This window comes from Grampus griseus (genome assembly GCF_964374135.1).
Source record: "Grampus griseus genome assembly, chromosome: 4".
Taxonomy (NCBI): Eukaryota; Metazoa; Chordata; class Mammalia; order Artiodactyla; family Delphinidae; genus Grampus; species Grampus griseus.
In genome coordinates, this window is record NC_138997.1 from 27,160,549 (window position 1) to 27,188,363 (window position 27,815).

The following is a 27,815-nucleotide window of genomic DNA, read 5'->3' on the forward strand; positions in this document are numbered from 1 at the left end:
CCTTCCACTGGGAATGAAATATACACATACATAAATTCTGTAAATACAGTTGCATATATAATATTAAATGAAAAACATTTTAATGATTTTCCAAGTTATTAAATTTTCTCCATAGACATGACTGCATATATTACATGATAGTAATAAAAATAAATTTACCATGATTTGGCTAATTCTTAATTCATTGGGGAAAAAGCTATTTAAATTTTTCTAAGTTACACTAAAATGAACACCATCATACGCTAATCTTTGTCCACATGTATAATAATCTCCTGATGATACAGTCCAAGAAACTGGACCTTCTGAGGTATATAACGGCAATGATAATAATAACAACAATAAAGCAAACATACTTATGTAGGGCTTACATGGCCGAAGTACATTTCTAAGCACTTTACATACATGAACTCAATGAGCCCTTATAACAATTCCGTTTGATAAATTCTATGATTATCTCCATTTTACAGATGGGAAAACCAAGGTTAAGTAACTTGCTCAAGATTGCACAGCTAGTAAGTGGTGAAGCTGAGATTCATACAAGGCCTTCTGGCTGGAGAGTTCCTGCTATGGAATCACATCACACTGCTTCTGATGGCCATATCACTTCTTTCTCTTTATACTTACTTCCTGTGGACATCCTTCACAGTGGAATCCATCTATCCATCATTTGTCCTCCTCTCTGAAAACTTGATAGGTGAAAAATGCTATCTAACTGTTGCTTTCATTTCCATCTCTCTACTTACTAGCATGACGGAACAGTTTAGATGTTCACGCACTCCTTCTGTATTGACTTTTCTATGAGCTGTCTCTTCATGTTCTTTGTTTTTTCCCACCCCTACTGGAAGTCTCCACGATCTTATTGATTTGTATTAGCTCCTAATATAGAGATAATTAACCTAATCATCATTTTCCACCTTTTGTCTTAATTTTATTTGCCACATAGGCATTTTATTTGGCACACAGAATTTTTATATAATCAAAATGCTCAGTTTATGTGTATGTGTGCTTTTCTTCCACTGCTCCAGGCTTTTTTAAAATTACGTTACATGTATTATCAACATGTGAACCTTGGAAATGACTCTAAGTCCACAATTGAGGTCTGCTCAGAATAACAAGAATCAAGGCTAAATAGGCATATAAACCAGTTTATCTAAATTTATATTTATAAATGACAGTTATGAGGAACTGAAAGTCATATAAAATATTTTTTGGTGGGTGGTGGGACGAAATGGGTGAAGGGGTCAAAAGTTACATATTCTCAGTTATAAAAGTTATGATATATATAGATATCAAAACATACACCTGAAAAATACGTTATACCAATTACACCTCAATAAAAGTATGTATAACATTATTTGTTCAACACGTTTTGTGAAATATGTTCTCAGCTAATAAATAAGACCCGCATACAAACAGTGAAAACCAAAGCACATTTTAATAAAACCATACCCTCCTTTAAAAACATTAATTTACAGGATTAATAGGGATTAATTACTGCACCAACATTATTGTATTTTTCAGTATAATGAATGATACCCACAAATCACAGTCTATCGTTTTGAGACTTGAAACCTAAAATCAAACAAAACACACTGCTCTAGTCTTAGAAAGTACTTCTCTCTCCAGGATTCAGATAGGGGTTCAAACGTTTTTTCTCGATTGACATTCTCTTTCAGAGAAACTGGAAATTATCTGGTGTATGGTGCTGGCATTAAATCTTCAGCAGAGTGAAATCGTAAAGACTTGATACTATGGATGGTTTTACATAACGTGTTTTTATCCTCATGTAGTTTTTAGACTAGCCAGCAACATATGCTGATTTATTACAGCCGAATTACTCAATCTGAGGAAAAGTCATAATCTAAGACACTTCTATTCTGGTTACAGCTACATCAAAAAAAATCTCAAACATGAAAATTATTCTTACCTTTCAAACCTTGCAGAGTAAAAGCCGTCATGGGCCTTCTCCGAACAATAAGTCTAGCCCAATGTTTAACCGTGATATAAAGTCAGCAGATTTTCATAGCTGATCTAAATCCCTAACAGGATTTCTTCTTGTTTTATTCTATCGTCCAAAGAAGACAGCAACTATATATTTGGTATCATCAACTGAACGGTTCTCCAATTTGAATAGCATTATTCTAGTTAGTGATTTCAACTGTGTAGAGGAAGAGGGGGGATTATGGCATTTTTACTAATTTCTCAGGCTCTCCTTTATATCAGAGTACCATACAATAGGGCATGATCAGTTGTGAGCCGTGTGCCAAGTAATTTGTTAATAATAATGAAATTGATGTTTGTGAATTATTTACTTTTAAAATAGAAACACACAACAGGTCCATGATTCTTCCTACAATAAAGCCACTCACTCGTTTGCATCCTAATATTTTCACAGATGGGAAAAGATATGGAAGTTAAAACCATCACAGTATACCACCCTGCAGCCTGTCTGATCTATGCTACAACCCATAATAAGCAACTCTAAGAGAATAATATTTTTATGCCGAGTATTGATTTTTATGAATACCACAAAAACAAAAAGCTCATGGTGCTATTTGCTTTGCTGCCCACACACACATACCCACACAACGCTTTTTAAATCAAATCTGCCATGGAGTATGGGATATATGTGAATATCAATCTTCATTTGTATTGCTCTAAGAAAGCGTTGAGACTCACTAGTCTAAACTATCTTCATAATAATCTCTATTTTTGGAATTCAGAGAAGAATAGAGTTCTCAATTAAGGATCTCATGAGGGCACAGAGAATTGGAAGGATTTCCTCGCTGTAAAATAATGTTAGTTTTGTGGTTGAATTTATTAAATCTACATTGCTAATTGTTTTCACGATGGAATCTTTTACGTCATACTTTCACATGAGCAATTATTTATGCTTGTAGTTCCTATTGTTCCTATTCCTCGATTTCATTTCTAATTGAAACTATTAATAACAATCAACAATAATGGTAAGAGCTAGGATTTCCACTGAGCACTCACTGTATGCCAGCGCTTTACTCAGACTGGTTCAGATAAATTTCCCATAGCCACAGGAGGTAAGGACTATTATCGTCACTCTTTTAAAGATGCGGAAACTCACTGTTAGAGAGGGTAGGTAACTTGCTCAGGGTCATACACCAAGTAAGTGGAGGTATGACCTCAAAGTTGGCCTTCCTATCCACCACCATTCTCCTATTTATTCATGTCTTACATTTTCTCCCATTTACCAAGATAACTCTGGCTTCTGATTATATTTTTCCTAAATGATGCTATCTCTACCTGTCAATACCTGCAAACTTACTGAGCCTCATCTTTTTCAACTTGTCAGAAATCAACTAATCAGAGCAACTGATATCTCTGGCCTGTTTATATGGGCCACTCCACATTCCCTATTTCATGGGATTCTTTTGCCTAGATAGCCATCTTGCATAAATATTTACTGCGTAAGATGATGTGACCAAATGTATAACCTGGCACTACTGTTGAACACACAATTCAAACTGCATTTTCAACTACACATGTCCTATTGGTAGTTGATCACTACAGTCCTCTTTCTGTAGTTATGTAATCATATTTTAACAATGAACAAGTGGAGTGGTTCTTAACCTGCAGTCCATGAGTTCATGAAATGATCCATGAATCTTCTGAAGCCACAGCAAAATTATATGCATAAGTATGCATGTATACTGAATTGGTGAACAGGTGTAAGTTCATTTTATTAGTAATCCTCCCACACTAAGAAACTATCATTTTTACCAAGAACGGCAGAGGCTCTCAATGAATAAGCCAAAGAAAATACAATATAAGGCATTTCTTAGGTGCTCCTAGATGGGCAATGATAACTAGTTCTGGATGGCCTAGGGCCATATTTATTAAGGGGGTCAATTTAATGAACCTTTTAGAGTTTCATTAACCCCAATTTTCCCTCTGTATCAGAAAGTGGGATTAAATCTGCAGTGTACTGTTTTTGGAGCACATCCTGGTTACTGCTAAATATTCCCATCATCAAATCATCTATAGGGCTTCCCTGGTGGCGCAGTGGTTGAGAGTCCGCCTGCTGATGCAGGGGACACGGGTTCGTGCCCCGGTCCGGGAAGATCCCACAGGCCGCGGAGCGGCTGGGCCCGTGAGCCATGGCCTCTGAGCCTGCGCGTCTGGAGCCTGTGCTCCGCAACGGGAGAGGCCACAACAGTGAGAGGCCACAACAGTGAGAGGCCCGTGTACTGCCAAAAAAAAAAACAAAAAAAAAAAACCCACAAACATCTATAAATGTACTTCACAAAAGAGACCATCAGATCTTCTCTCCCTCTAAAAAACATTGCATTGGCCTTTCCCAATCATCATTTTTCTATCCTGCACAAGTTTTCAACATTGCCAGATAGTTCACCTCAATACTAGTAAAACCTCATTAATGATAATGCTTAGAGAATCAAGCATTGTGCTTAACATTTCTATTTCAATAAGAGATAATTAATAACGGACAACATGATCAGCTTTTGAAACTATTGCTATAGAGTACAGTCTTGTTTGTCCAGAACACTCTGGAGACTCATCCTGCTGTGTTTTTAGTCCAAAGTGAGGCCAAGGACTCACCCCCTCACCTGCATACATGTACACACACACACCATCACCATCTGTACTCAAGGCTGGACACCAGACCCCAGCCAGGCCAATCAGAATCTATCAAGAAAGAGGCTGTTCCTTCCACCAGGGTCAGTAACTAATGAAAATACAAGCCCAGGGTGATACTGGCCACTGCTCCCCAAAACAAAGTCGAATGAAAAGAGAAAAGCTCCAACAGATGGAGAGACAAAGAAAGTCACAACATCACTATTTGAAACCTGGGATCTAGCCAAGCCTGAGGTTTACCCCTTGAACTTCTCCCATTTTGTGAGCCAAGGGATTCCGTTTTGTTTAAATTAGTATGAGATGGCTTCCTGTGCTGTTTCCAAACCGAGAGTTCTGACTGATCACATAAAATTTGCTTGTGGCCATCATGTAATTTTATTAACGAAATGAATATTTTCGAAGTGTTCCTTCCCCCATGTTCTGGAAACATTACTTGGTACCTCCAGAAAAAGACTCATCACAACCTACTTTGCAATGGGATCTTGGCTGGATCTAGACTGGGTGTTCCGAAGGATGAGGAAGTTCCCATTCTTACTGTGACCATACATACATCCAGGACTCTGCCCAGACAGAATCAAGTGCTTCATAAAGGCTTGCTGAGTGGGAATCAGTCCTGAACACAGCCTGTGTGCGACGCTGTACAGGTCAGTGCACGGCTCTGGGTGATACGGTCCCCACCTCCTCTCTACTTAGAGGGGCTCCCACGCTGGGCCTTCAGGGCACCCCGGAATCTTACTGTGTGCCAAATTTCATCAATGCAAGGCACCCCCGTTTTTGTTAGGATTAGGTGCTATTTTCATTGTGATAAAATATATACAACATTACACTCACTATTTTAGCCATTTTTAAGTGTGCTAAGTACATTCACATTGTTGAGCAACCATCACCACCATCCACGCCCAGAACTTTTGCCAAGTAAGTGTTTTTTTCTAATACATCTATTCTTTCTGAGATTCTTCTCCTTTATAGGTTACCACAAGATACTGAATAGAGTTCCCCGTGCTATGCAGTAGGTCCTTGTTGGTTATCTATTTTACATACAGTAGTGTGTATCTGTTAATCCCAAACTCTTAATTTATCCCTCTCTGCCCCCCCTTTCCCCTTTGGTAACCATAAGTTTGTTTTCTATGTCTGTGAGTCTATTTCTGTTTTGTAAATAAGTTCATTTGTATGTTTTTTAGATTCCACATATAAGTGATATCATATATTTGTCTTTCTCTGTCTGATTTACTTCACTTATAGATTATCATACTAAGTCCATCCATGTTGCTGCAAATGGCATTATTTCATTTTTATGGCTGAGTAATATTCCATTTTATATATATATATATATATGTATATATACATGTGTGTGTATACACACACACACACATACACACATGCCACATCTTCTTTATCCATTCATCTGTCGATGGACATTTACGTTGCTTCCATGTCTTGGCTATTGTAAATGGTGCTGCAGTGAACACTGGGGTGCATGTATTTTTTTGAAATAGAGTTTTCTGCAGATATATGCCCAGGAGTGGGACTGCTGGATCATATGGTAATTCTGTTTTTAGTTTTCTGAGGAACCTCCATACTGCTCTCCATAGTAGCTGCACCAACTTAAATTCCCACCAACAGTGTAGGAGGGTTCCTTTTTCTCCACACACTCTCCAGGATTTATTATTTGTAGACTTCCAAGTAAGTGTTTTTAATGTACATTGTTGTTATAGATTCCATGGTGTTCAGTAAACAGAATTGGTATTTCATTTAGTTACTTATAGGTAGCAGCGAATGCCTTTTTAAAAAACCTCCATGTTTTCTGTCTTGCATAGTCTCTCTTGCGCTAAGGATCAGGGAAGGGCACCCCCTTTTAAAGCCAAGCAGCTGAAATATCAACACTGTCTAAGAATAGTATGACAAGCAAACTTTTATCATTCTTCATTGATTAAAAGCCTTAAATAACTCGGGGTTAGCGAGCTCTGCATCAGTTACATGTCTGGGTCTGGAGGAGACTGACTGTGTAGGGACTCTAACACAGTCATGGAAATGTAGTCATTTTCCATATTAAATAAAACATTGATTTCTTAACATTTGTTTTATGTCTACTTTCCTTAAAACCCTCATAATACTAAATTTGATAATTGCTGCTAGAGTAGAATTGGCAAGAATCAAAATTCTTAAAAAAGCATATTTCATCAGTGTTATGAAATCGTAGAGGCTAGACCACGTTCAACACTTAGATTTCTATTCTTTACTTCTTCCATCCTCGGGTACTGGTGACAAATTAATCTTCAAAAAAATGCACAGTTCATGTAATTATACCCTCTTATAAAAATCTTTGGCTTGTAAATGAACATTAGCTCAAAAACAGGGACATTTAAGAACTACCCATGGAGCTAAACGTTTCAGAAGTCATGTAAATATAAGCGCAATCTGCTTTAGATTTTCATCATGAAAATGTTGCTGTGTTTGTAACTCCTCTTTCCCCTACTCCAGGCCTCTGTCAATTTCTTCAGTTCCCTAAAAAACAGTACTTAGGAGGGGAAAGTGCTGTTTTCACCTGAATCATAGCAACCAAGTCCAAAATACAGGGTATATGTCAACAAAATTATCATATTTCTGCCACATACAGAAACTCAAATGCTTCCAGAGGTCTCAAAGGAATACTTCACATGTACACTTACCTCGACTGGGTCTGAAAATGACAGAGAGATGGAGAAAAAAATACTTTGTATCGTACGACCAGAAATTCTTCAGCCATACCTTCAAGTTTCCAAGAAAAAAAGCCTCTCTGAACACAATTTCCATTTCAAAAAATACAGTGAAAATCCGAACTGGAGTAAATAAAAGAATATCTGCTCCCATCACATCCCTACACTCTCAAACTCTGCACTTGGACTCTCACCTCAAACTTATCAGAAAAGTATTTTTTTAAGTAAATACAAACTCTACCACGTGATGAAGGAAAATCAGCACAATTCCACTTTTGGAAAGAGCCCTGCGAATTCAAACACCAGATACTTGAGCACAAAATAAATGGACTTCCCAAGGAGCTGAGATTCTTCTGTTCCTTTATATCTTTGTATGCAAATCAGAATTCCATATGTCACTATTTCTAATTGATTTACATAATCTTTCACCAGTTTGCTTTCCAACTTTGTTAAACCAGGAGCTGGTTCTTCCTGTTTCCATTTCCCTGGGGGCGTTTTTTCCCCAATTCTAATAAAAAGTATTCTATTTTGGTATCGAAATTATCGGGTTTTACCTTCATCCAAATAACAAAACTATTCTGCTCCTTTTCTCTTAAGAGTCATAATTACGCAGAAATTCTCTCCTTGTTACTATAAAACTCTGCATTTTTCTTCCCTATGCTCTTTGGCAATCTACTTTTTGTGGGGCTGTTAACACACATGGCTTGGGAGTAGAGTGGGAAAGAAACAGGCTTTGGGTCAGATAATCTGGTCTTCAATGACTTCTTCCCATAAACTGTCTCTAACATTTATCCCTTGCTCACCATTCCAACCACTCAGCCTGAATTACCAATATGATAGCCTCTCCGTTGCTTTTTAAAATTTGTTTCTGTCACTATTTTCTATCTCCCTTACCGGATGGACCTCTCTATCCTCTTAGGTCATTCCTAGATTTAAAGAAAATTATTTCATGGGGACAGAGTTTCAGTTTGGGAAGGTGAAAAATTCGGGAGACTGGATGATGGTGAGAGTTGCACAACAACGTGAATGTACTCAGTGGCACTGAACTGTACAGTTAAATATGGTTAAAATAGTATGTTTTCTATTATGTAACCTTTAGCACAATAAAAAAAATTTTTTAATGTTTACGAGCACTATATTAAAAGTACGAAGCACTTCTTTTTCACATTCACAGATTTCTATAGTCTAGTTTTCCCCAACTACCACTAAACCCCTCCAAGCAGCCCTTGTTTGTCCTGTGCCCCCACACATGACCTGTGCTTTTCCTTCTTCCTGTGACACCTCTCTACTCCTCCCCAAAGACCGCCAATCTTCAGACTTCAGCTGAAATCTCACCTCCTGTATGAGGCTCTCCTTCACTATTCTAGCCCACATAAGACTCCTCCTTTTCTCATCTTCGGTAACAGACCAAACACGTAACTAGGGAACAACCAAAAGAAGGGCTATATAAACTCAGGTGAGTCCTCTCTCTCAGCTAGATGGGAATACAGGGGAGACACTTGGTTTGCTTCATATTCATTTGGTATCTTCCCCCACATTAAGAACACAGTAGGTACTAAATAATTCGAGAGTTGCCTGGTATTTTTCCCGCTGCCAACACAGAATTTTTAAGCTATTTCTCTCTTAGTTCTAGGTTTTCTATCAAAAAGCTTATCTTAAAATACACTGATAGCAGAACTCAAAAAGATGAAAACCACCCAATAAAAATGGGCAAAAGAGAGGACTGCCCTGGCAGTCCAGTGGTTAAGACCCCATGCTTCCACTGCGGGGGGCACAGGTTTGATCCCTGGATGAGGAACTGGGATCCTACATGCCACGTGGCAAGACAAAAAAAAAAAAAAAAAGAAGAAGAAAGGGGAAACATCTTTTTAAAATGGGCAAAAGAGTTAACAGCCATGAAAAGAAGGCGTATGGATGGCAAGTAACACCTGAAAAGATGTACAGTATCATGTAAGCATTAGAGAAATACCAATTTAAACCGCAATAAGTTATCAGTACTGTTATCATGCCTAAAATTAAAAAGACTGACCCTCCCAAGTGTTGGCAAGGATGTAATGGAACCAGAACTCACACACTGCTGGTGGGAATGTAAACTAGTACAATCACTTTGGTGGGAAATAGTTCATACTTTCTTAAAAATTAAACCTACATCTTTTGATACTATATGGCCTAGCCATTTTACTTGTAGGTATTTACCGATGAAAAAAGGCAGTAAACATCCCTACAGAGATTTGCACGTGAATATGTACAGTAGCTTTATCTGTTAACAGCCCAAACTGGAAACAACCTAAATGTCCATCAACAGGTGAACAGATGGACAAATAATCATGTGGCCACAGATGGAATATCACTCAGCACTAACAGAAACTAACTATTGGTGCCTGCAATACCACCGATGAATCTCAAATGCACTATGCTAAATGAAAGGACCAAGAATCAAAAGACTGTATAAAGTATGATTCCATTTATATGACAATCTAGAGAAAACAAAACTACAGGGATGGGGAACACATAAATGGTCACCATGGTTTGACAGTAAGGAGAGGGGCTGAACTGGGAAGGGGGAACACAAGGGTATTTCAGTGGGTGATAGAACTGTTCTGTATCTTGAGTGGGCAGTGGTTACCTGATTCTGCATTTGGCAAAACTCACAGAACTGTACACCAAAAAGAGAACATTTCACTGTTTATAAATTAAAATTAAATAAATGACCTCATAATGAAGACTAAGAATGTCACCATAGAGCCTGGAATACACCCTTACCAACTCCTCTATGATGCTGAGATTAGAAAAAATAAGAAGAGCATCTGTTGCTTATTTTGTGAAAGTCCTTAAAAAATATGCTGATAGAGGTCACAAGAATTTTTGCTAAACCCAGTAGAACTCCACTATTATTTAACAATAATTTTATCAGTCTTACCCAATCACCAACACTTATCTCATCACCCCAAGTTCCTCTGCTAACCAAGGCACTCAGTCCATCAAGATTTACTGAACATCCACCGCGTACCTGGCACTGTTTTAGGTATGGCGAACGTACTGGTAAAACAGGACAGCTAAGGTCCCTGCTCTCAGGAAGCTGACATTCTAATTAGGGAAGTGAAGTAAACGCAGATAATTTCTGACAGGTGTGTGCTATGAAGACAACAAAAGAGGATGATGTGTTAGAGGAGGGGGGTGTCATCACTTTAAATAGAATGGTCAGGGAAGGCCTCTTTGAGAGGGTGACATTTGAGCTAATCCTGAGTGACGAGGGACAGGAAACCAAAATCTGAAGGCAGAGCCTTCTTGCCAGAGGGACCAGCAAGCAGAGGCCCCCAAGAAGGAAGGGACCTTGGCTGTCTGAGCCCCAGAAAGATCAGTGTGGGAAATGAGCAAGGAGGAAACATACTAAGTAAAATCGTCAGGGGCCTGGTAACTCAGTGCTTTACAGACCCTAAGTTACTTTACTTTGCGCTGCTTGCAATGAGATGCGGCCAGAGGGCTTTAGGTCAGCCACCCAATCTGATTTACGCTCGTTAAAAGACCCATCTGCTTATTCCAGGACATTCAGCTTTCGTCTTCTCTAGCTCAAGTGTTTGTTTCTTCATCTACCTTAGCTCTGTGGCCTTAGATGGATCTCTTTTACAGGCTTAAGTCTCAGTTTCCAGGTCTATAAAACGGTGACACCGGCTACCAGCAACTGCCTCCACCTGTGGGTTCGAGCCGGCAGTTAAATATCTGACGGTAGGCTAACGACAGTCTCACTTCTGCCCTCGTCTTCCTGGGACACGGCCCCCCATCAAGCATCTTCCCTCCCTGTGACGTTTTCAACCTCAATCTCAGCACAGGTCCACTGCCCTCTTTAGACCTTACCTGTCCAACAAAGGACTTACCTGTCCTTTCTCCAATCCTGCTGTGTCTTTCTGCCAACGTCTCTCCCTTCGACCCCTCTCCCTTTACCACCAAAGCGTAAGCACTGTCCCCACACCCACAGGTTTCTCTTCTTCATTGCTAACTTATTCCTCAGTCAATCACAGACTGGGTCCCATTCCCACCGCTCTACAGAATTCCTTCCTGAAAAGCCACCAGCTCCAACTATTCGGCCTAATTCCTGGCCTCCTCAGCCCTCCCATCGGGTTTGGTTTTGTTTTGTTTTGTTTTTGGCGGTACGCGGGCCTCTCACTGTTGTGGCCTCTCCCGTCGCGGAGCACAGGCTCCGGACGCGCAGGCTCAGCGGCCATGGCTCACGGGCCCAGCCGCTCCGCGGCACGTGGGATCTTCCCGGACCGGGGCACGAACCCGTGTCCCCTGCATCGGCAGGCGGACTCTCAACCACTGCGCCACCAGGGAAGCCCTCCCATCGGGTTTTGAACCCCCCTCTCCCACTGGAAGGAAAGCTCTGTTACTAACTACTTTGAGACCGGAAGAGGCATACAGTCTCTCTCAGCCTCAGTTTCAGTATCTGTGCCCGTAGAGGGCTGGATTTATAGACAGACTTAGGGCCCTTCTAATTTGGAAATTCCAAGACAACGTTATTCCTCCCTTGGCATCCAGGAGTCCGCACTATCTTGACTGTCAAAACAACTCCTGTGTCCTTTATTAGCAGGTGTTGCTCATCTACAGGGGTACTTTTCCTCCAAACTCCCAGAGAGGGCACTGTAGACGATACTTGAGTCATGTATGCCTTCTCTCCTTGGCTAGCACCCACGCTGCCCCCTGCACTGCCATGTCTGTGAAGAGGCCTCCCATACTCCCACACCAGCATTCCCACCTCTCTGGAACGTAAAACTCAGGCAACCAAGATAAATCATCACTTCTTCTCGACCTCTCCGTTTCTCTTAATTGCTCACCCCCCTCCATGATGGTCAAGCTGACAACCTGTGAGTTTTCACTGATTTTCCACATCCTTTCCACTCAAATATCAACTCCTCTCCTGCCCTTCCTTAGTGATTTAGTCCTAAAGCCATTAGGCCAGACATAGCATGGCAGAGCTCCACACTGGGGGCTAGGGTGTGGATGGCTATGGTGGCCCACTGGGGGGGCAGCCCCCCCATGCAGAGAGTCCCAACAGAGGGGGAGGGGGGCATCCATGTGCTCACCTGGCGTAGTGCCGGGTCTCAGAACCCAGCAGCAGGAGTCAGCGCCCGAGTGGTGGAGGAGGGCATCCAGTGGGGGTGTGGCCCTGTGACCCAGGATGCAGAGTTAGACTCCAGTCACAGAGGAGAGGAGGGTGTCTGCAGGCATGCGGGGCACTCCTTGCAGAAAGGGCTGGCTCCAGGACTGGGGCAGGAAAAGTACAAGATGGGCCTAAAGCAAGGAAGCACTCAGAGAAATGATGGGAACGTGGCAAAAGGTCACGGAAACCAGCTGGAATGGGCTCCCAATTGTTTGAGGAGCAGTTTGAACCTCAAAAATAAGGGCAGTAACAGGCTATAACTCACTGCAGAAAAGAAGAAACAATGATGCCATAAAGATATCGATAACTTAATGAATAAGCAAAGTGCGATGAAGATTGGGATGTTTATACAACTTCAAAGTACCACTCCCCCAAATAGCTCCTAATTGCAAAGGGAAAAGAGTAACTTGACCGTGGAGAAGCCTGGCAGACAGCACCTGGATAAAACGCTGCAGATGAACTGTAAAGGCACGAAGGGAAACGGCTTGGCATGTGATAGGAAGCAAGGAGGAAGGATGCTACATCCCTTCTGTGATACGCCTGACAAGGGGGCGATACCCAAATCAAATCATGAGGAAACAGAGGACAAACCCAAATCAGGGACTTTCTACTGAAGTGCTGGCCTTTACTGCCCTAAAGTACTGTAAAGTCAAGAAATCTAGAGAAGAGTGAGGAACTGTCCCAGACTGAAGGAGACTAAAGAGTCATGACAGCTAGAAAGAACAAAACACAATCCTGCACCGGGGTGCTTTCACTATGAACGACATTATGGGCACAACTGGCAAAACCAGAATCAAGATGTCAGTAACTTAAGGTTATTTTCTGAATTTTGATGGCTGTATTGTGTACATGTGTCCTTGTTTATCATTCTTTGTAATGGTTCCCCCATGATCTTCCTAAGTCTGTTATTATTTCAAAATAAAAATTTTATTAAAAAATCAACTACTACAAAGTCTTCTTCTGGAATATGTCATATCTGCCCCTTTTTTCCATTACCCCCGACATCCTTGCTCCAGAGATTCCAGTTCCCATCCTCCTGCACTGTTGCAATAACTTCTTAACAAGGCCCTTTACGCTCCAATCCACCCTACTACCACTGCCTAATTAAGGTTTTACCCAAGTGTACTTCAGCTCAGGCTGCTTGCCTGCTCCAACATTTCAGGAACTCCTCATTACCTGCCAAATTAAGTGCAAACTTCTTAGTGTGACTTCCAAGTTCCACTGGCTTCTAGTTCCATCTAGGCTCTTCCTCTTTCCCCCAATTCCCCATATCACAGCCAGCCATACAGCTGGACCACACTCAGTGTTTTCTGCCTGTCAGGGGTTTGCCCACGTAACTCCTTCCACCAGGAAGTGCCCCCCGATCCCCAGCAAACTTTTCAAGACTAAGGATAAATACCAACTGTGATCACCATACCCCCATCTCCTCATTTTCCAAGACGCGCCCAGATCCTTCCCTGTCGGAACACCCGAAGTTGATTTTGCCCATTACAAACCTTGTTTCTTTGTGTTTCAGGTCACAATTTTTGGATATTTGTTTCGACAGCTCCTAATATATAAGGTGAGGATACATGCCAATGAAGAGGTCATCACTGATAACATTAAGTCATGGCCAGAGCTGCGAATTCAGATGGCCAGTTATTAGCTCACACTCTCTCCCCAGGGTATTAACTTTGTTAAGTATTCAGATTACTTTTTGTTTGTCCTCTTTTCCTTCCTGGGCTAGAGTGTTCTATGTCTTGCATAAAATATAAGCAATTTCTACCTCTTTTCTACATAGAAATTTTGGCCTTGGCCATACCACTAACAATCATAAATCCAGAGGTTTTTCAGAGCATCAATTAAGTAACACGTGCTTACATAAAATTACATTTTAACTTCGTCATTACCTTACTATATAAAGAACAAAATAAAACTCTTAAAAATGAAAACAAAGCCTAGACTTGACAAGTTTAAAACTAGAAATTCTAAAATTTAAGATGACACTATCCATTTAACACACATATTTCTTGGATTTTCACTAATAAATTTTGGAATGCAGTCCACAAAAATATACAACTTAATGGCTACATTTAAATGGATCCAAGAAATCAATATTTTTCTCTCAATTTGAATTTGGTAAATGAAAGGAAACGATCAATTATTTAGAAGCAGAGCTGAAATTTTATCAGTAGGTGAGCTGTATGAAACTACAGCAATAGTTGAAAGCCTGGGAAAATAAGTATTATTTTGAAGAAAAAAATAAAGGACATCAGGGGAAGTGAAGTATTACTCCTAAATTACTGGTGATCAATATAACATCTTCTCTTACTGTAAACATTACAAGGATAGAAAAGGTCAGGCACACACAGAATTTCAATATTGCAAAAGGCATCAAATCCATAAATGATAACTCTCCAGGCCCTAGTTTCATCATGTCACTGGTATGTATGAGAACTGCCTTAAGTTAAATAATTTGAGTTTATTTAACTGAAACCAGGGCTTTTACCTCCACTTTATTTTTAAAGTATGAAATAAACAGTTCTAAATATACTAACACTTCAGACGATAAAAGGTGGACATACTGACATATAAATCAAGGAGGTGAAAAGCAAAATGTATAGAAGGGCAGTACATACTGATTTGTTTATTAAAAAGGAATAGGGTTTTTTTTTCTCCAATAAACTTATCACCACTTCTACCAGAAATACCATAAATAATGAAGGTGAATGAATCATCAGAAGAAGCAAGTCTCCTTCTAAATATTTATAAAAATACTATTTAGAACACTAACCTGGAGAAATTCTAGGCACACTAGCAATTTCAAAATCAAAATATTATAAGACAAATAAGAAAAAGAAAGTTCCATGTTTTCATTTCCAAATGACCTAAGTAATTCTGTAATGGATTTATTATGGTAAGCACCAATAATCAGTCAATCTTTCCCCTCCAAAACCCATTATTCTTTCATGCTTTGCACTACATGAAGTTACTTATATCTCAGCGGTTTATTTACAAAGCTTACCAAGAGACATGGCAAACTTTGTAACAAACTCCTTGAATTCTGAAGGTTTTGACTTATTATGGAAGATGGGTTTCGAAAAACTCCAGGGACCACTGAAAAATTTTGAAAACAACTGTAGGTTATCACTAAATTGTTTCCTCCTATCGTGGAAAAAAAGTTCAGCATATATTAAGATAAATTCCTGATTACTTGTCTTGAAAACTACCAGAACGTGCCCTTTGAAACAGTGAACTTTATATTCGAAAAGTCTAAGTCAATGGTAGCACTGTGTTACAATGCTATCAAAGTGACTATGACCATCGCCATAAACACCCAATGTTATGTCAACAGAAAAACCCTGTTTCCAGAAGGAATAGTGTAAATTCAAAAGAACAAGAAACTCATAGTGTAAGTGTCAAGTTTTAAGAAAGGAAAGATTTGATTAAAAGAAAAAAAAACTGCCACTTCTCCAAGCAAAATGACAGGTCACCCCTACTCACCCTTACTTTTAAAAGGTAAATGGTCATGACATTTTTCTATCCTGACTACCCTGGCAACTACAGAGCTGGACTTGTAAGATAAACTTGAAACCAGACTAGCAAATATGTTAAGGGATACTTCTATTTTTATTCTTAACGTACACGACTCCAAGGAAACTACACAGTCACTCAGTCGCGCTGTTGGCAGACCTCACAGAGCATCTAGGTCAACTCGTTTTCTTTCAAATGAAGAAACTGGGGCCGAGAGAAGTTGCCACTCACTCAAGGTCACAGCTTTGTTTGTGTCCAAGCGGACAGAGGAACTTGCATCTGCATGACCCAACTAGGTCCAGTGTCCACCGCAGAGTTTTACATCCAGCTTTTGTCATCATGTACCTTCCAGTGTGGCCCTCAGATAAACCACTCGCTGGATATGATAACAGGTGTGCCTCTGGTCACCGCTCTTGTAGAACGCCCACAGGCTGAAACAGACACACACTCCATGGCCATCACTCACTTCTATCAGCTTGACAAGTTCACCTGGATACGAATCATTTTCCTTATCTGCCTGGGGCACCCCTTCCTCAGCATAACATTCAGTAAAGCTAACACAAATAGAGTAATATCCTCTTTCTGCATTAACCTCCAAAGGGTGTATAGGATAGAAGAGACCAGCAGTTCTCAACTTCTGGGTCTCGGGATGCCTTTCCACTCTTAAAATGTATTGAGGACAAGAGGTTTTGTTTATCTGCATTTCTATCTACTGATATCTACCCTATTAGAAATTAAAACGAATATTTCTTTTAAATCATTTAAAATAAATCATCACACATTAACATCAAAGTGCATATGTGAAAAAAAAAACTATTTCCCAGAACAAAAAACTTTAGTGAAAAGAGCAGCACTGTTTTACAGTTTTGCAAGTCTATTGTCTCGCTTAATAGAAGACAGCTGGATTCTCGTATCTACTTCTGTGGTCAGTGTGTGGTGATGTGTTCTGGTTCAAGCATATGAAGAAAACCTGGCTTCACACTGATACATTGTTTGAAAAAGGAGGAGCATTTTAATGGTCATTTCAGATCATTGCAGATATGATTCTTTAACACAACACTGAAAATGGAGAGTCAGTGGTTTCTTAAAGCTTAGTTGCCACATGGAATCTGAAACTCTATCAGTGAACTTTTCACACACTATTACATTAAAACCGTTGGTCTATCTTCCTTTTTTTTTTTTTTTTTTTTTTGCGGTACGCAGGCCGCTCTCACTGTTGTGGCCTCTCCCATTGCGGAGCACAGGCTCCAGATGCGCAGGCTCAGCGGCCATGGCTCACAGGCCCAGCCGCTCCGTGGCATGTGGGATCTTCCCGGACCGGGGCACGAACCCGTGTCCCCTGCATCGGCAGGCGGACTCTCAACCACTGCGCCACCAGGGAAGCCCTGTCTCCCATTTTGAATGGCTTTTACCAATACACAATTTTTGAGTTTGTGGACCTCCCTGAAAAGGTCTCAGGAACCCCAAACCATACTTCGGCATCTACTTGAAAATAGTTTAGAGTTGAACCTAAAGATAAAGGATATTATGAAACTTAGAAGCAGTTTCGCACTGCCTGGATCCTTTACAATCGTTAATTCATTAATCCAACATTCCCTGGAATGGGGTATCATCATGATAAATTATGACATAGGCAGAAAGGTTGGATTTGGTCCAAAAGACACAAAAGAAGAGGCCAATAATGAAGCTTGGATGAGATTAAATTAAATATTATAACATGTAGACTGAAATCCAGAAAAAAAAATCTAAGTTTACTCTGAGAATGATCAAAACAAATACATTTGGATAATATTCACCAGGAAAAGCTGTAAAGAATTAGGAATCTAAAAGAGACTTTGAATAACATTAAAGCTTTGACATTACTGTTTTTGGAAAACTTATATTAACTAGCACAATACCGGTATATATGTAAACAAAAGGAATCCCCTCTGACTGTATTAACAAGCTCAGTAAGAATTTTGGAAGGCTCAAGAAGAGACACCAGACAACACCCCAGGTTCCCACAAAGGCAGAGTAGGCTCAAGGTCACTGATTTATACGAATATGTAAGGCTATGGGTCCCCAGACCACCAGGAGGGGATTCATGAGTTGAGTGCGAAAAAGACAATTAAAACAGTAGAAATAGGATACAGAACAAACAAAAGAGAATTACTGATCTTAGCTAGTATCACTCTAGTATTTTTACCAGAAATATCATTACCCAAAGCAATAGCCTTCAAAGGTAAAAGAGCATAAATAGAAATGTAGTAGCAAATGTAGGGTGCCTAACCATAAAAAAAAATAATTTAATCATAAGAATTTATCAACAAACATTTCCTTACACTATGCATATTTCTTTAAAAGATTTTGTGGAATTTCACAGAATGCAGAAAACAGAACTCTAAAGGAAACGGAAACTAAAGGTTATGAAAACAATTGAATTAAATGCTAAGAGCAATCAATGAACTGTATATAATACTCTGTGCTTCTCATAAATTAACTCAATTGTCTTGACTACCCTTGAGATGGGTACTACTGAATTACCTTTTTACAGATGAGAAGACTAAAGTCCAGAAAGGTGAAGGGATGTGCACAGGGTCACAAAGCAGTTGAGGGGCAGGGTTGGGGATTTCAACCAGGGCAGCCATGCTCTTAACTACCAGGCTGTCCCCGCTCTGAATAACCTACTACAAACATCACTTACAAAAATATCTACATCGTGTGCAAAATGTCCTGCTCTGAAAGTAAAACAAAGCACTAGCAGTGGAACACCTGCTGAGCTTGGTTCTGAGGAAAACCATGCCACCTCAGCATTTGTGTAAAGAGTTTAGAATTCAGGAGAGACAGGCAGCATTAGGATAGGATTGACTAGTCATGCTACTGAGAACTGTAACAATGTGTAAATTTCCTTTATGGAATGTGTGCTTCTATAAAAGCAAGAGGAGCGAGGTATGAGTTGATGATGATGAAAACAATGCACAAATGAAAGTTTTTCCTTTTGCTTCGGTAAAAAAACCGAAGGAGAAAGAGTAAGGAATACACGTCAACCTTACATCTTGTTAATGGGAATGGCCATTTTCCCCACCAAATAAGTTTTTAAGGAAAACAGCCACATCTTCCTAGATGCCCATGTGAACTATATCTAGGAAATCTATTCTTTATATGTTCAATACAGGGATCGTTGACCGCAACCGTATAATAAACACAGTACTGAATCAAAGTCCAATGCAAGTATTCATTGCATAACGTAGAACCACCCTTCAGAGTCATATCTAAAACCTCTTCCTTGTTTTTTCTAAATATATACAATATGCTATCTGCATGAAGGAAAGCCAAGAGGTATTTTACAGTAAGTAAAGTATGTCTTCTTGCAGATCTTAAAAGTTATAAATATACCAGTTCAAAACTGCAGTGACATACTTCACTTCCAATGAGTAAGAAAGCAAGACGGGCCACTTAGTAATTTTAGATGTGCTGAGTCTTTAAAAAGCCCTCCAGAGTTAAGGAAATGATTTATTTGTACTGAAAACCACAACTTGCATACGATTAACCAATCTAGAAAAAGATGAAGAGGGTGGGGAGCTTGTGGGTAACAGATTTGGGGTTTCATTTCATTTTTCACAACCAATGAAGTGGTTAATAAAGAAAATTAAAGGGGAAAAAAAAGACTATGACCACAAAGAGACCAATTTAAAGCAATTTTAGTGAACCCGTACACAGCTAAAGAAAAAAAAAATCTAGCACTAGTTTGCTAAAGTAAATATAGTAACAGACAATAGGAAACAAACTTTTCCTAAACACCTACAACAGGCAATGCAGAGGGGGAAAAACACCTAAATACACTCCTTCAAAATCAACACAAATATTTTCTAAGAGATTCACAGAATTTTTCGTTTCTCTATTTCAAAGAAGTAATAACATACCAACAAGCGAAGGGAGAAGCGCTAAATGACCATGCTGAAAACAAAAATCAAACGTGTTTAAATTTCTTAACTATAAAGATAGTGCTAACCTTCAGCATTTTATAAAGCCATTTTCAAAACAGGAAAAAAAGGCCCACTTACCTTGATACATTTTCTGGAATGTACTCTAGGACCGGATATCCATCACTTCTAGATGACAGGTCACCGTGCGATTTCCACGACTCCACTAAAGTATTGATGGGAGGAAAGGAGCTCAAGTGTTGGAAAGATTGGTCTCTAGCTGATCGTGATAAAGATATTGTACCTTGAGCACCAATCCTGTAGTGAAAGGACTGTCCACCTGAATTCACACCAACAATGGCGGATGAAGGGATGCTGGCCTCCGGGTAATAGCTCCCATCATCCGGTTCTTGTTTTATCCCCATTGGGAAGCCACTGCCTTCACAGTTACCATCGAAGCCGGGCACAGGTGGTCCTAAAATTCCTGATAGAGAATAATAGTCTTTATCATCCATAAAGGAAAAATATGAGCCATCCATGAATGGAAAGGGGTTGACGGCTGGATTCCCTTTAAAAGAGGTGCCCGAACACGAATGCTTGGTTGATTCTTGTTTTATTGGTACTGAGAATGGGGAATCAGAATTTATTTTGCTATTGCCTCCTAGACACGAGCTGCTAAAAGCTCCATCTGGCTCCGGCTTTATGTACTGGATGATGTTAAGCTGGCCAGTCACACCGTTGGAGACCGCACTCTCTGCCTCCTCAGTCTTAGGAAAGGGAAGCTCATGAGCACCTTTCTCGTGTGTGTCTGGACTAGGAACCGCATCCCGGGCTGCACTGGATCCAGCCGGGGTGCCCGAAGCAGTGTAGCTGAAGGCGTTGCTTCCCGGGCTACAGATAGATCCCACGGTACTAGCAGTGGGGCTGGACAGCGTGGATCTGTTATTTGTGTTGGAAGGGCTGGAAACAGAGCACCTTGAGTTGTTGATATTTGCCGGGCTGGATACACAGGATCGCAGGAGGACGTTATTAGGACTGGAGACTGGAGATTTTACACTGCAGTGACTCGGGGGGCTGGAAATGGGGGATTTCATGCTACTCAACGGACTGGAGAGAGGAGAGCCCACGTTGCTGGCGTGGGCTGGGCTGTGTGACCTGGAACCCCGATTCTCCACATTAGGGGAGCACGGCAGAGGAGTGCCCTGGGCGATGGGGCTGTGCACTGCGAAACTGCCAAAGCTAGCCGAGGTGGAGGACACACAGCTGATGCCGGCAGGGCTGCAGCCCGAAGATGACATATTCAGAGGGCTGCAAACAGAGGGGCTCTTCTCGTGACCCAGGATGGGGCTCTTCACCATGGTGCGCATGACCCCGCCGTTCTCGGAGCTCCCCGAGTCAGCCATGAAGGACCTCAAGGGCCTGCTCACGTTCCCCAGAGTGGAGGGACGGTGGCCATTTTCTTTGTAAAATTTCACCATCTGTTCGACGTGTGGATAGATCTTTGCTGGACTCGCGCTTCCTTGTGGGTTCTGCTGATCATAGGCATAGTCGGCCTCTCTTACGGAATCCATGTATAAGCCCATGGACTCAGCCACGGTTGCCGAAAGTTCCTTAGATTCCAGCTCGGTTTTAATATCAGATGGTAAAATCCCAGACCGATTATTGTCTTGCTGAAGGCAAGGGAGTAGTTCCTGTTTTTCTTTGCTGCTTCCTTGAGTACTGTTGTTTGGAATAGCACCGGAAACACAGCTTATGTTGACGACCTCCATGTAGTTATTCTCATCGGTCCGCTCTGTAGGTCTCGAGGAAGAATGCTCCGCAGCCTGAGAAGCTTGACCCCACCGTCTTTCCATATCTAGACCTTCAGGGAGACTGTGGTAGCCTTTGGTTTCCATAGCTAACAAATAAATTTATATTAAAAAACCGAATTAGAGTTCTTGATAGCAAGATTACTCTAAAAGACATTCTGAAATTGCATGGAATGATCTCTAAATACGTATTCTACTTAATATAAGCAATACTTCTAGTTATATTAAAATTATTACCTTCTTAGGTGCTGATACAACAGTCTTGACTATAATTTGGAAGTCAGAATATAAGAAGCAATAAAACTATTTTGCATGGAAATAAAAGTAACGTCTTTGCTATAATACAGCCTTTAGAGGTTGCAAAGAATATTTACCAATAAATCATCTTTGCTATAATACAGCCTTTAGAGTTTGCAAAGAGTATTTACAAATGTTAACTTATTTAATATGCAAAGTAATCCTGGGGACTCATGAGGCAGGCAAGGAGGAAACTGAGGGCTTAGTGAAGAGGGCAACTCGCCCAAGGTCAAAGGCATAATAAGTGACAAAGTCAGGTTTAAAACTAAATCTTCTAACTCCAAAGCCTTTGGAGTCTTTCCAGCATATGGAAGCTGCTTTCCATATCTAATACGTGGCTTTATTAAAAACAACGAGGAAATGCAATTAATGTTACCATTTCCCAATATAAAGTCATCAAGTGAATGATCACAGGCAAAATAACTTAAGAATTACTTTTAAAACAGTAAGATTTTCTTAAAATGGATTAGTGATGAAGATAATTTAATATCAACTCTATTATGTGAAGAGTCACATATCCTGATTAATTAAGCTGGTCGATAACAGAGAGGCTGTAGGACAACTTAAGAATATCAGGACTCTAGTCTGTATTTCAATCCTGGCAAGGACTCTGACATGCAGTCTGACCTAGCGGTACTTCTGCTAAAACGACTCCCAACAGACAGCCAGTTTCAGTCTCAACAGTTAATGGAGGAAGTTTGAGATGGGCCCTGACAATTTATGTGTTCATTCATTCAACAAATATTTACCCAGTATGTGCTACATCCTGGGCCTACAAGTAGTCACTGAATCTACAGTGATAAACAAAACAGGCCCAGTCCCCGTCCTCAGGGAGCCCACAGGATTGTTTTACATATACCATCTTACTCACTGGCTCTCTCTATAAATTTATTTCATAGGTAGAATAATGATAATAGGCTATATTTATATAATTCTTATGCATTATATCATTCAATGCCATATTACAAGCCTTTCACATATATTAACTTATTTACCCTTATAAACAACCCTACAAGACTGGCAAAAGTATTATCCCAAATGATACAACTGGGGAAACTGAGGCAGGAGCCACACAGCAGAGCTGGAATTTGATCCCAGGTGTCTACACCAAGCTATCTCAACCTTGGCCCTATTTGGGACCTGATAATTCTTTGTTGAGATCTGTCTTACGCATCATAAGATGTCCAGCAGTCTCCCTGACCCCTACCCACTAGATGCCAGTAGCATTCCTCCTCCCCCGTTGTGACAGCCCAGACTGCCTCCAGACCTTGACAAATGTCTCTGGGGCTGGTGGGTGCAAAATCACCCCTCGTTTGAGAACCACCACTCTAAAGAAACATATCTCAAAGAAAATTAACTCACTCTCAATAAAACTTCATTTGTGCATTTCCATGCATAAAACAATTAAAATCTTCAAGTATGCATTTTAAAAATCCTTTCAGGTGTGTAAACATTCTCTGACCCAAATAAAGGTCCTGATCTACAAGATGCAGTTTCTGCAGTTCTGAATACAAATATTACTTTAGGCCTCTCAGTCCTCTCCCCACCAACTTTTGCCACTCACAATCTCCTTCTGCCCTATGTTCCCCTCATTAAAAAGAGACTAGGATGCTTTTTTGCTCCAGAAATTATATTAATTATCATGGAAAAATAATATAATGACTCTACTAAATAAACTGGCATGAGATATTGCAGGGCTCACTGACAAAATTTAATGCCCAAATTGTCCAAGTATCATAATTACCTCTTACTTTTCTGTACTCTACACTAGACTTTAAGTTCCCAGAAGGCAGAAACTTTATCAATTTTACCACTGCATCCCAAGACGACAGCATAATGCAAATTTAAGAAAGTTAAACTATTATAACATAATCAATACTCAGTAACTTGTGGACATTAAAATCTCCCAATCATGCAGTGTGCTTTTACTTAAAGAACATTTTTCTATAAATTCCTAATCACAAATCAAATCACAAAACAGTGGAAAATAAGTCAAATTACGAAGTTTGAGGAGGTCATCTGGTAATTCCAGCTGAAAAAATTAATGTGGATGAAAGCTAAGTGAAAGTTGAAAAAAGAAAAAAAAAAATATATATATAGTGAAATGGGACCAAAACAGCTAATACTGGCCTTTTCTACCTTACTGAAAAACCATTTAATAGTAGCCATGGGTTGAAAATACCAGTAAATATTATGCCCTGCTTCTACTTCTACCTGAGAATATTCTGTCTTCCCCATAGCAAACTTGAACAGATGTATATCTAACGTATAGATGTTTCAGGTCCAAGTTCATTAAACACCACAAGAAACATGTCTACTCCTGTTCAAAATTGAACACCTGTGCGTCATTCTCCCACCCCCAACCCCGTCCCTAAACCCACATTCTCTGTCTTGGTGAACTGCACCACCCTCTACCCACATGCCCAGAAGTCACCCTTGCCTTGGCACCCCCACCAAAGGTCTCCACAGGCTCACCCCTCCTCACTCCCACACCTACAGTGTCACTCCTTGCCCCCCAGGCAAGAGAACCATCTGCCCTGGGTCTGAAGGGCCATCCTCATCCAGACCCCTCCCCAAAAATTCATCCTCCAAATTGTCTTTTGGAAAGCATGATCACTCACTGCCTTTTCTGAAGTTTCACAGTGGAAATTTGCATGCTAAAACTCCAGGGAAGTTCCACGGTACAGAAATCTGTTTCCTTTTTAATCCAGAGTCCTCTAAATAATTTGGTTACTGCACCTTTTTTTCACAGAACACCTACTAGCAGGCTGAGGGACACTTTTCACCACTCTGCCTCAAAGCAGGAGCCACGGATACGTAAGGCTATGTGAAGATTTGAAGAGAATCTCTACAACAGCTGACGGGCAAGAACCATCTTAAAGCAATCTACAAGGAAGCACCTTGTCAGCTAACATCATGCAGGTGATCATAACTTTCCAAGTCCTGTCTGGCTAGCCTTGAACTCTCTTGACAATAACATAAACCAGCCTGCATTTCACCACATTATTGACAGGGCTATCATTAGAGAATTTGCAAAAGGTTTTGCTGAAATCTATTACATTAGCTTTGTTTAAGGTATTCTCATCTACCAACCTAATGCACCTCTCAACAAAGAAAACAGAGTAAAGGCTGGCAACAAACACAAAACAATGGAGGACATCAGCATGCTTCCATTGCAAATATTTTTAAAGACTGGGTTTTTAAAAGAATATGATTATTGAAGTATTTTATGCTGAATTCTCCCGATTATCTTAATTGGTCTTCTCTGTAAAACAAATGGATCAGTTTAGGTAATTATTTCCTACAGTGTCCAGGAAATCCAGGCTGTCTTTTTAAAACCGGCATAAGGACCATGGCTGGAGCAGAATTTCCTGAACTTACTAGTGAATACTCAAAATATTAGTTGATGAATATGATCCTCATAGAACTTAATATGCAGATGGTAAAGGGAAAGTTTTGTTACTAAAGTATAAGACGAAACAGATACCAGTATACAAATCTAGCTTACATAAAATCAGATTTGTCTCCCTTACAAATGGAAACTGTTAACAGAGGCTCCCTTGGGACAAAGACAAAAACAATGAGGACCCCTTAATTTTCATGCAAACGGCCTCCCCCCACCCAAAAAAAATAAAGGAACTTTCACATAAGGAAAGTAAGGAAAAGCACTGATAGTTCTACCTTAAGTCATATATATGCTCTTAAACACTATTTTGCAAAGGAAAAACCTGACTTTAAAATTTTATATTTTACAGACTGTGTTAAATTGCTGTTTTCTACAAGGAAGTAGTTTTTTTTCAGGAGTATTAACAAGGAATCTTGCGAATTTATATTTTATCTGAAAACACTTTCACTTTTACTACCCCCCAAACATAGTTCCCTTCAAATGCATCATTTTCTATAGTTATTTGACTATAATGACATCTTAAAGACAGAACCTTAAGAATTTCATAATTTGCACCAGTTGCATAGTTGTAAAAGTTCACTGTTTGTAACTATTTTGCTGTCTTCCCCCCTGCATAACTATTACTAGGTTCCTCTTTTTTACAGATGAGGTAAATGATAGAAATCAGCCCAAGGTCACCTAAGGGAGCCGGAGAACCAGTTAGAACTGAACACATCTGATTTCTATTCACTCACCTAATTCACTGAGCCACCTGATCTTTCTAAAAGCCCCGAACTAAACTATTTCTCCCTTAAAGGAAAAAACTCCCCTTCAGATTATTTTTAAAAACTTCTCTCCTCAAGCATTTCCATGATAGCGTGCTATGAAGTCAGATATAAAATTAATACTTCCCAGAACTTCCCAGACGGAGAACGCTGTTATCATTACTATGTAAATAAGATCAATAACAGCACTTAGAGAAATGGCAATTCAAATGTTAAAGACCAATTACTGCATATGAAATTAAGTGGTTTCAAAAACTTGTCTGCTATCAAGTTTTCCTACTTGAAAACTTGTTATAATAAATAGTTAAAACTGTTGGTGCCATAAACCATTAAGATTTAAACCTGGCCTTTTAAAATGCATTAGGAAAAGCTGTGCACCTAAATTCAGTAGCAGGGTACTGATGCCACCAAAAGAAGCCTCATTCCTTTTTGGATGCCTTTAGAATTCCAACTGATGCCACAGAAAGCATAATCTCTTTCAGGAGTTTCGCGAATACTAAGGAACGGGAAATGCACGAATTTCCAGAGCCCCTTTCATACAGGATCTATCAGGATCTGTTATCTCCTTCAACTGCCCTTTTACCGCTACACCTCCGGCTGAGATTTGGGTGCTTCCGCAATTGATAGAGGAAAGAAATATTATTCAAACGTCCTTTAAAAACTGTACAAGGAAAACGATCCGAAATTCATCTTTGGGTAAAGGGAAGGGTGGTAGACCTCCCACTGCCAAAGCCGGTTGAAAGCTGCTCGTTAGAGGGCATTTATCCAAAGTGGCCAAACTTTCCCAAAATAGTCCTCTGGCGGTCAAAGGGGAGAAAAAGTGGAAAACCAAAACAAAACAACAAGCACACAGCACCCTACTGACTGCCTCCGGATTACGCAGCCACTTCTCCCTGCAAAGTGCACGCTCCCGCGCCGCGGCCGCACGCCGACCCGGGCGAGCGGCGCCCAGCCGCGCACCCGTACACACCTGCCTCGGCCAGGGTCCGTCTCACGGCGTCTACCTGTTGCAGCGCTTGCCCACGCCACGACACTCCTGCTGCGGAGCCCCCCTAAATCCAACAACATCCAGGCCAGCGAGTGCCGCTCTCCCTGCAGCGGGAGAGTCCGAGGCAGCAACGCTCTTGCACCCAGGTGACTGCACGCGTTTCCTCCGAGCGGCCTGAAGTTGGCTTACGTCTTCCCAGTCCAATGACACCCCGGGCGCGGAGGGGCGGAGAGGAGGGGCACGGGTAGGGCCAGGGCGGGCGAAGTAGGGAGGGAGAGAGCTCGAGAAGGCGGGCGAAAGCCCGGAGGGGGTGTGGGCCAGCTCCAGGGCCGGCCCTTTTAAAAGCCGGTCACATGTCCAGATAAAAAGTTCAGGTTGCTATCCCGCCTCCCTGGGCCCTTCCCATTGGCCCGGAGGGAAGCGAGTCTCCACGCTGCACGGGTCAGGCTGGCTTCTCATTGGGCAATTCCGGCTGTCAGTCACCAGGAGGGCGACATGACTGATACAAAGTTGCTGCGACACAGCCTGGACTCGGCAGCTCCCTTAAAGCCGCAGAAGCGGTGGCCGCTTGGGGTGCAGGGCAGCGGCTACGCCACTAGGTACCCTCCACCCGCGGCCCCCCGCCCCCATCGCTTGACTGCCCCAAAGTTGCTCACG

At 40.8% G+C, this 27,815-nt stretch overlaps 1 protein-coding gene across 1 annotated transcript in view; it reads right to left on the reverse strand.

Annotated features, from left to right (window-relative positions):
- Positions 1-27,439, reverse strand: part of NR3C2 (nuclear receptor subfamily 3 group C member 2) — a 364,942-nt gene extending 337,503 nt beyond the window's left edge. The window contains exons 1-2 of the mRNA XM_082653045.1: positions 27,141-27,439; positions 20,037-21,792 (exon numbers count right to left, since the gene is read on the reverse strand). Coding sequence (XP_082509171.1) covers positions 20,037-21,790 — 1,754 coding nt within the window. The 5' untranslated portion in view covers positions 21,791-21,792; positions 27,141-27,439. The remainder of the gene's footprint in view (positions 1-20,036; positions 21,793-27,140) is intronic.
- Between the last annotated feature and the right edge of the window lie 376 nt (positions 27,440-27,815).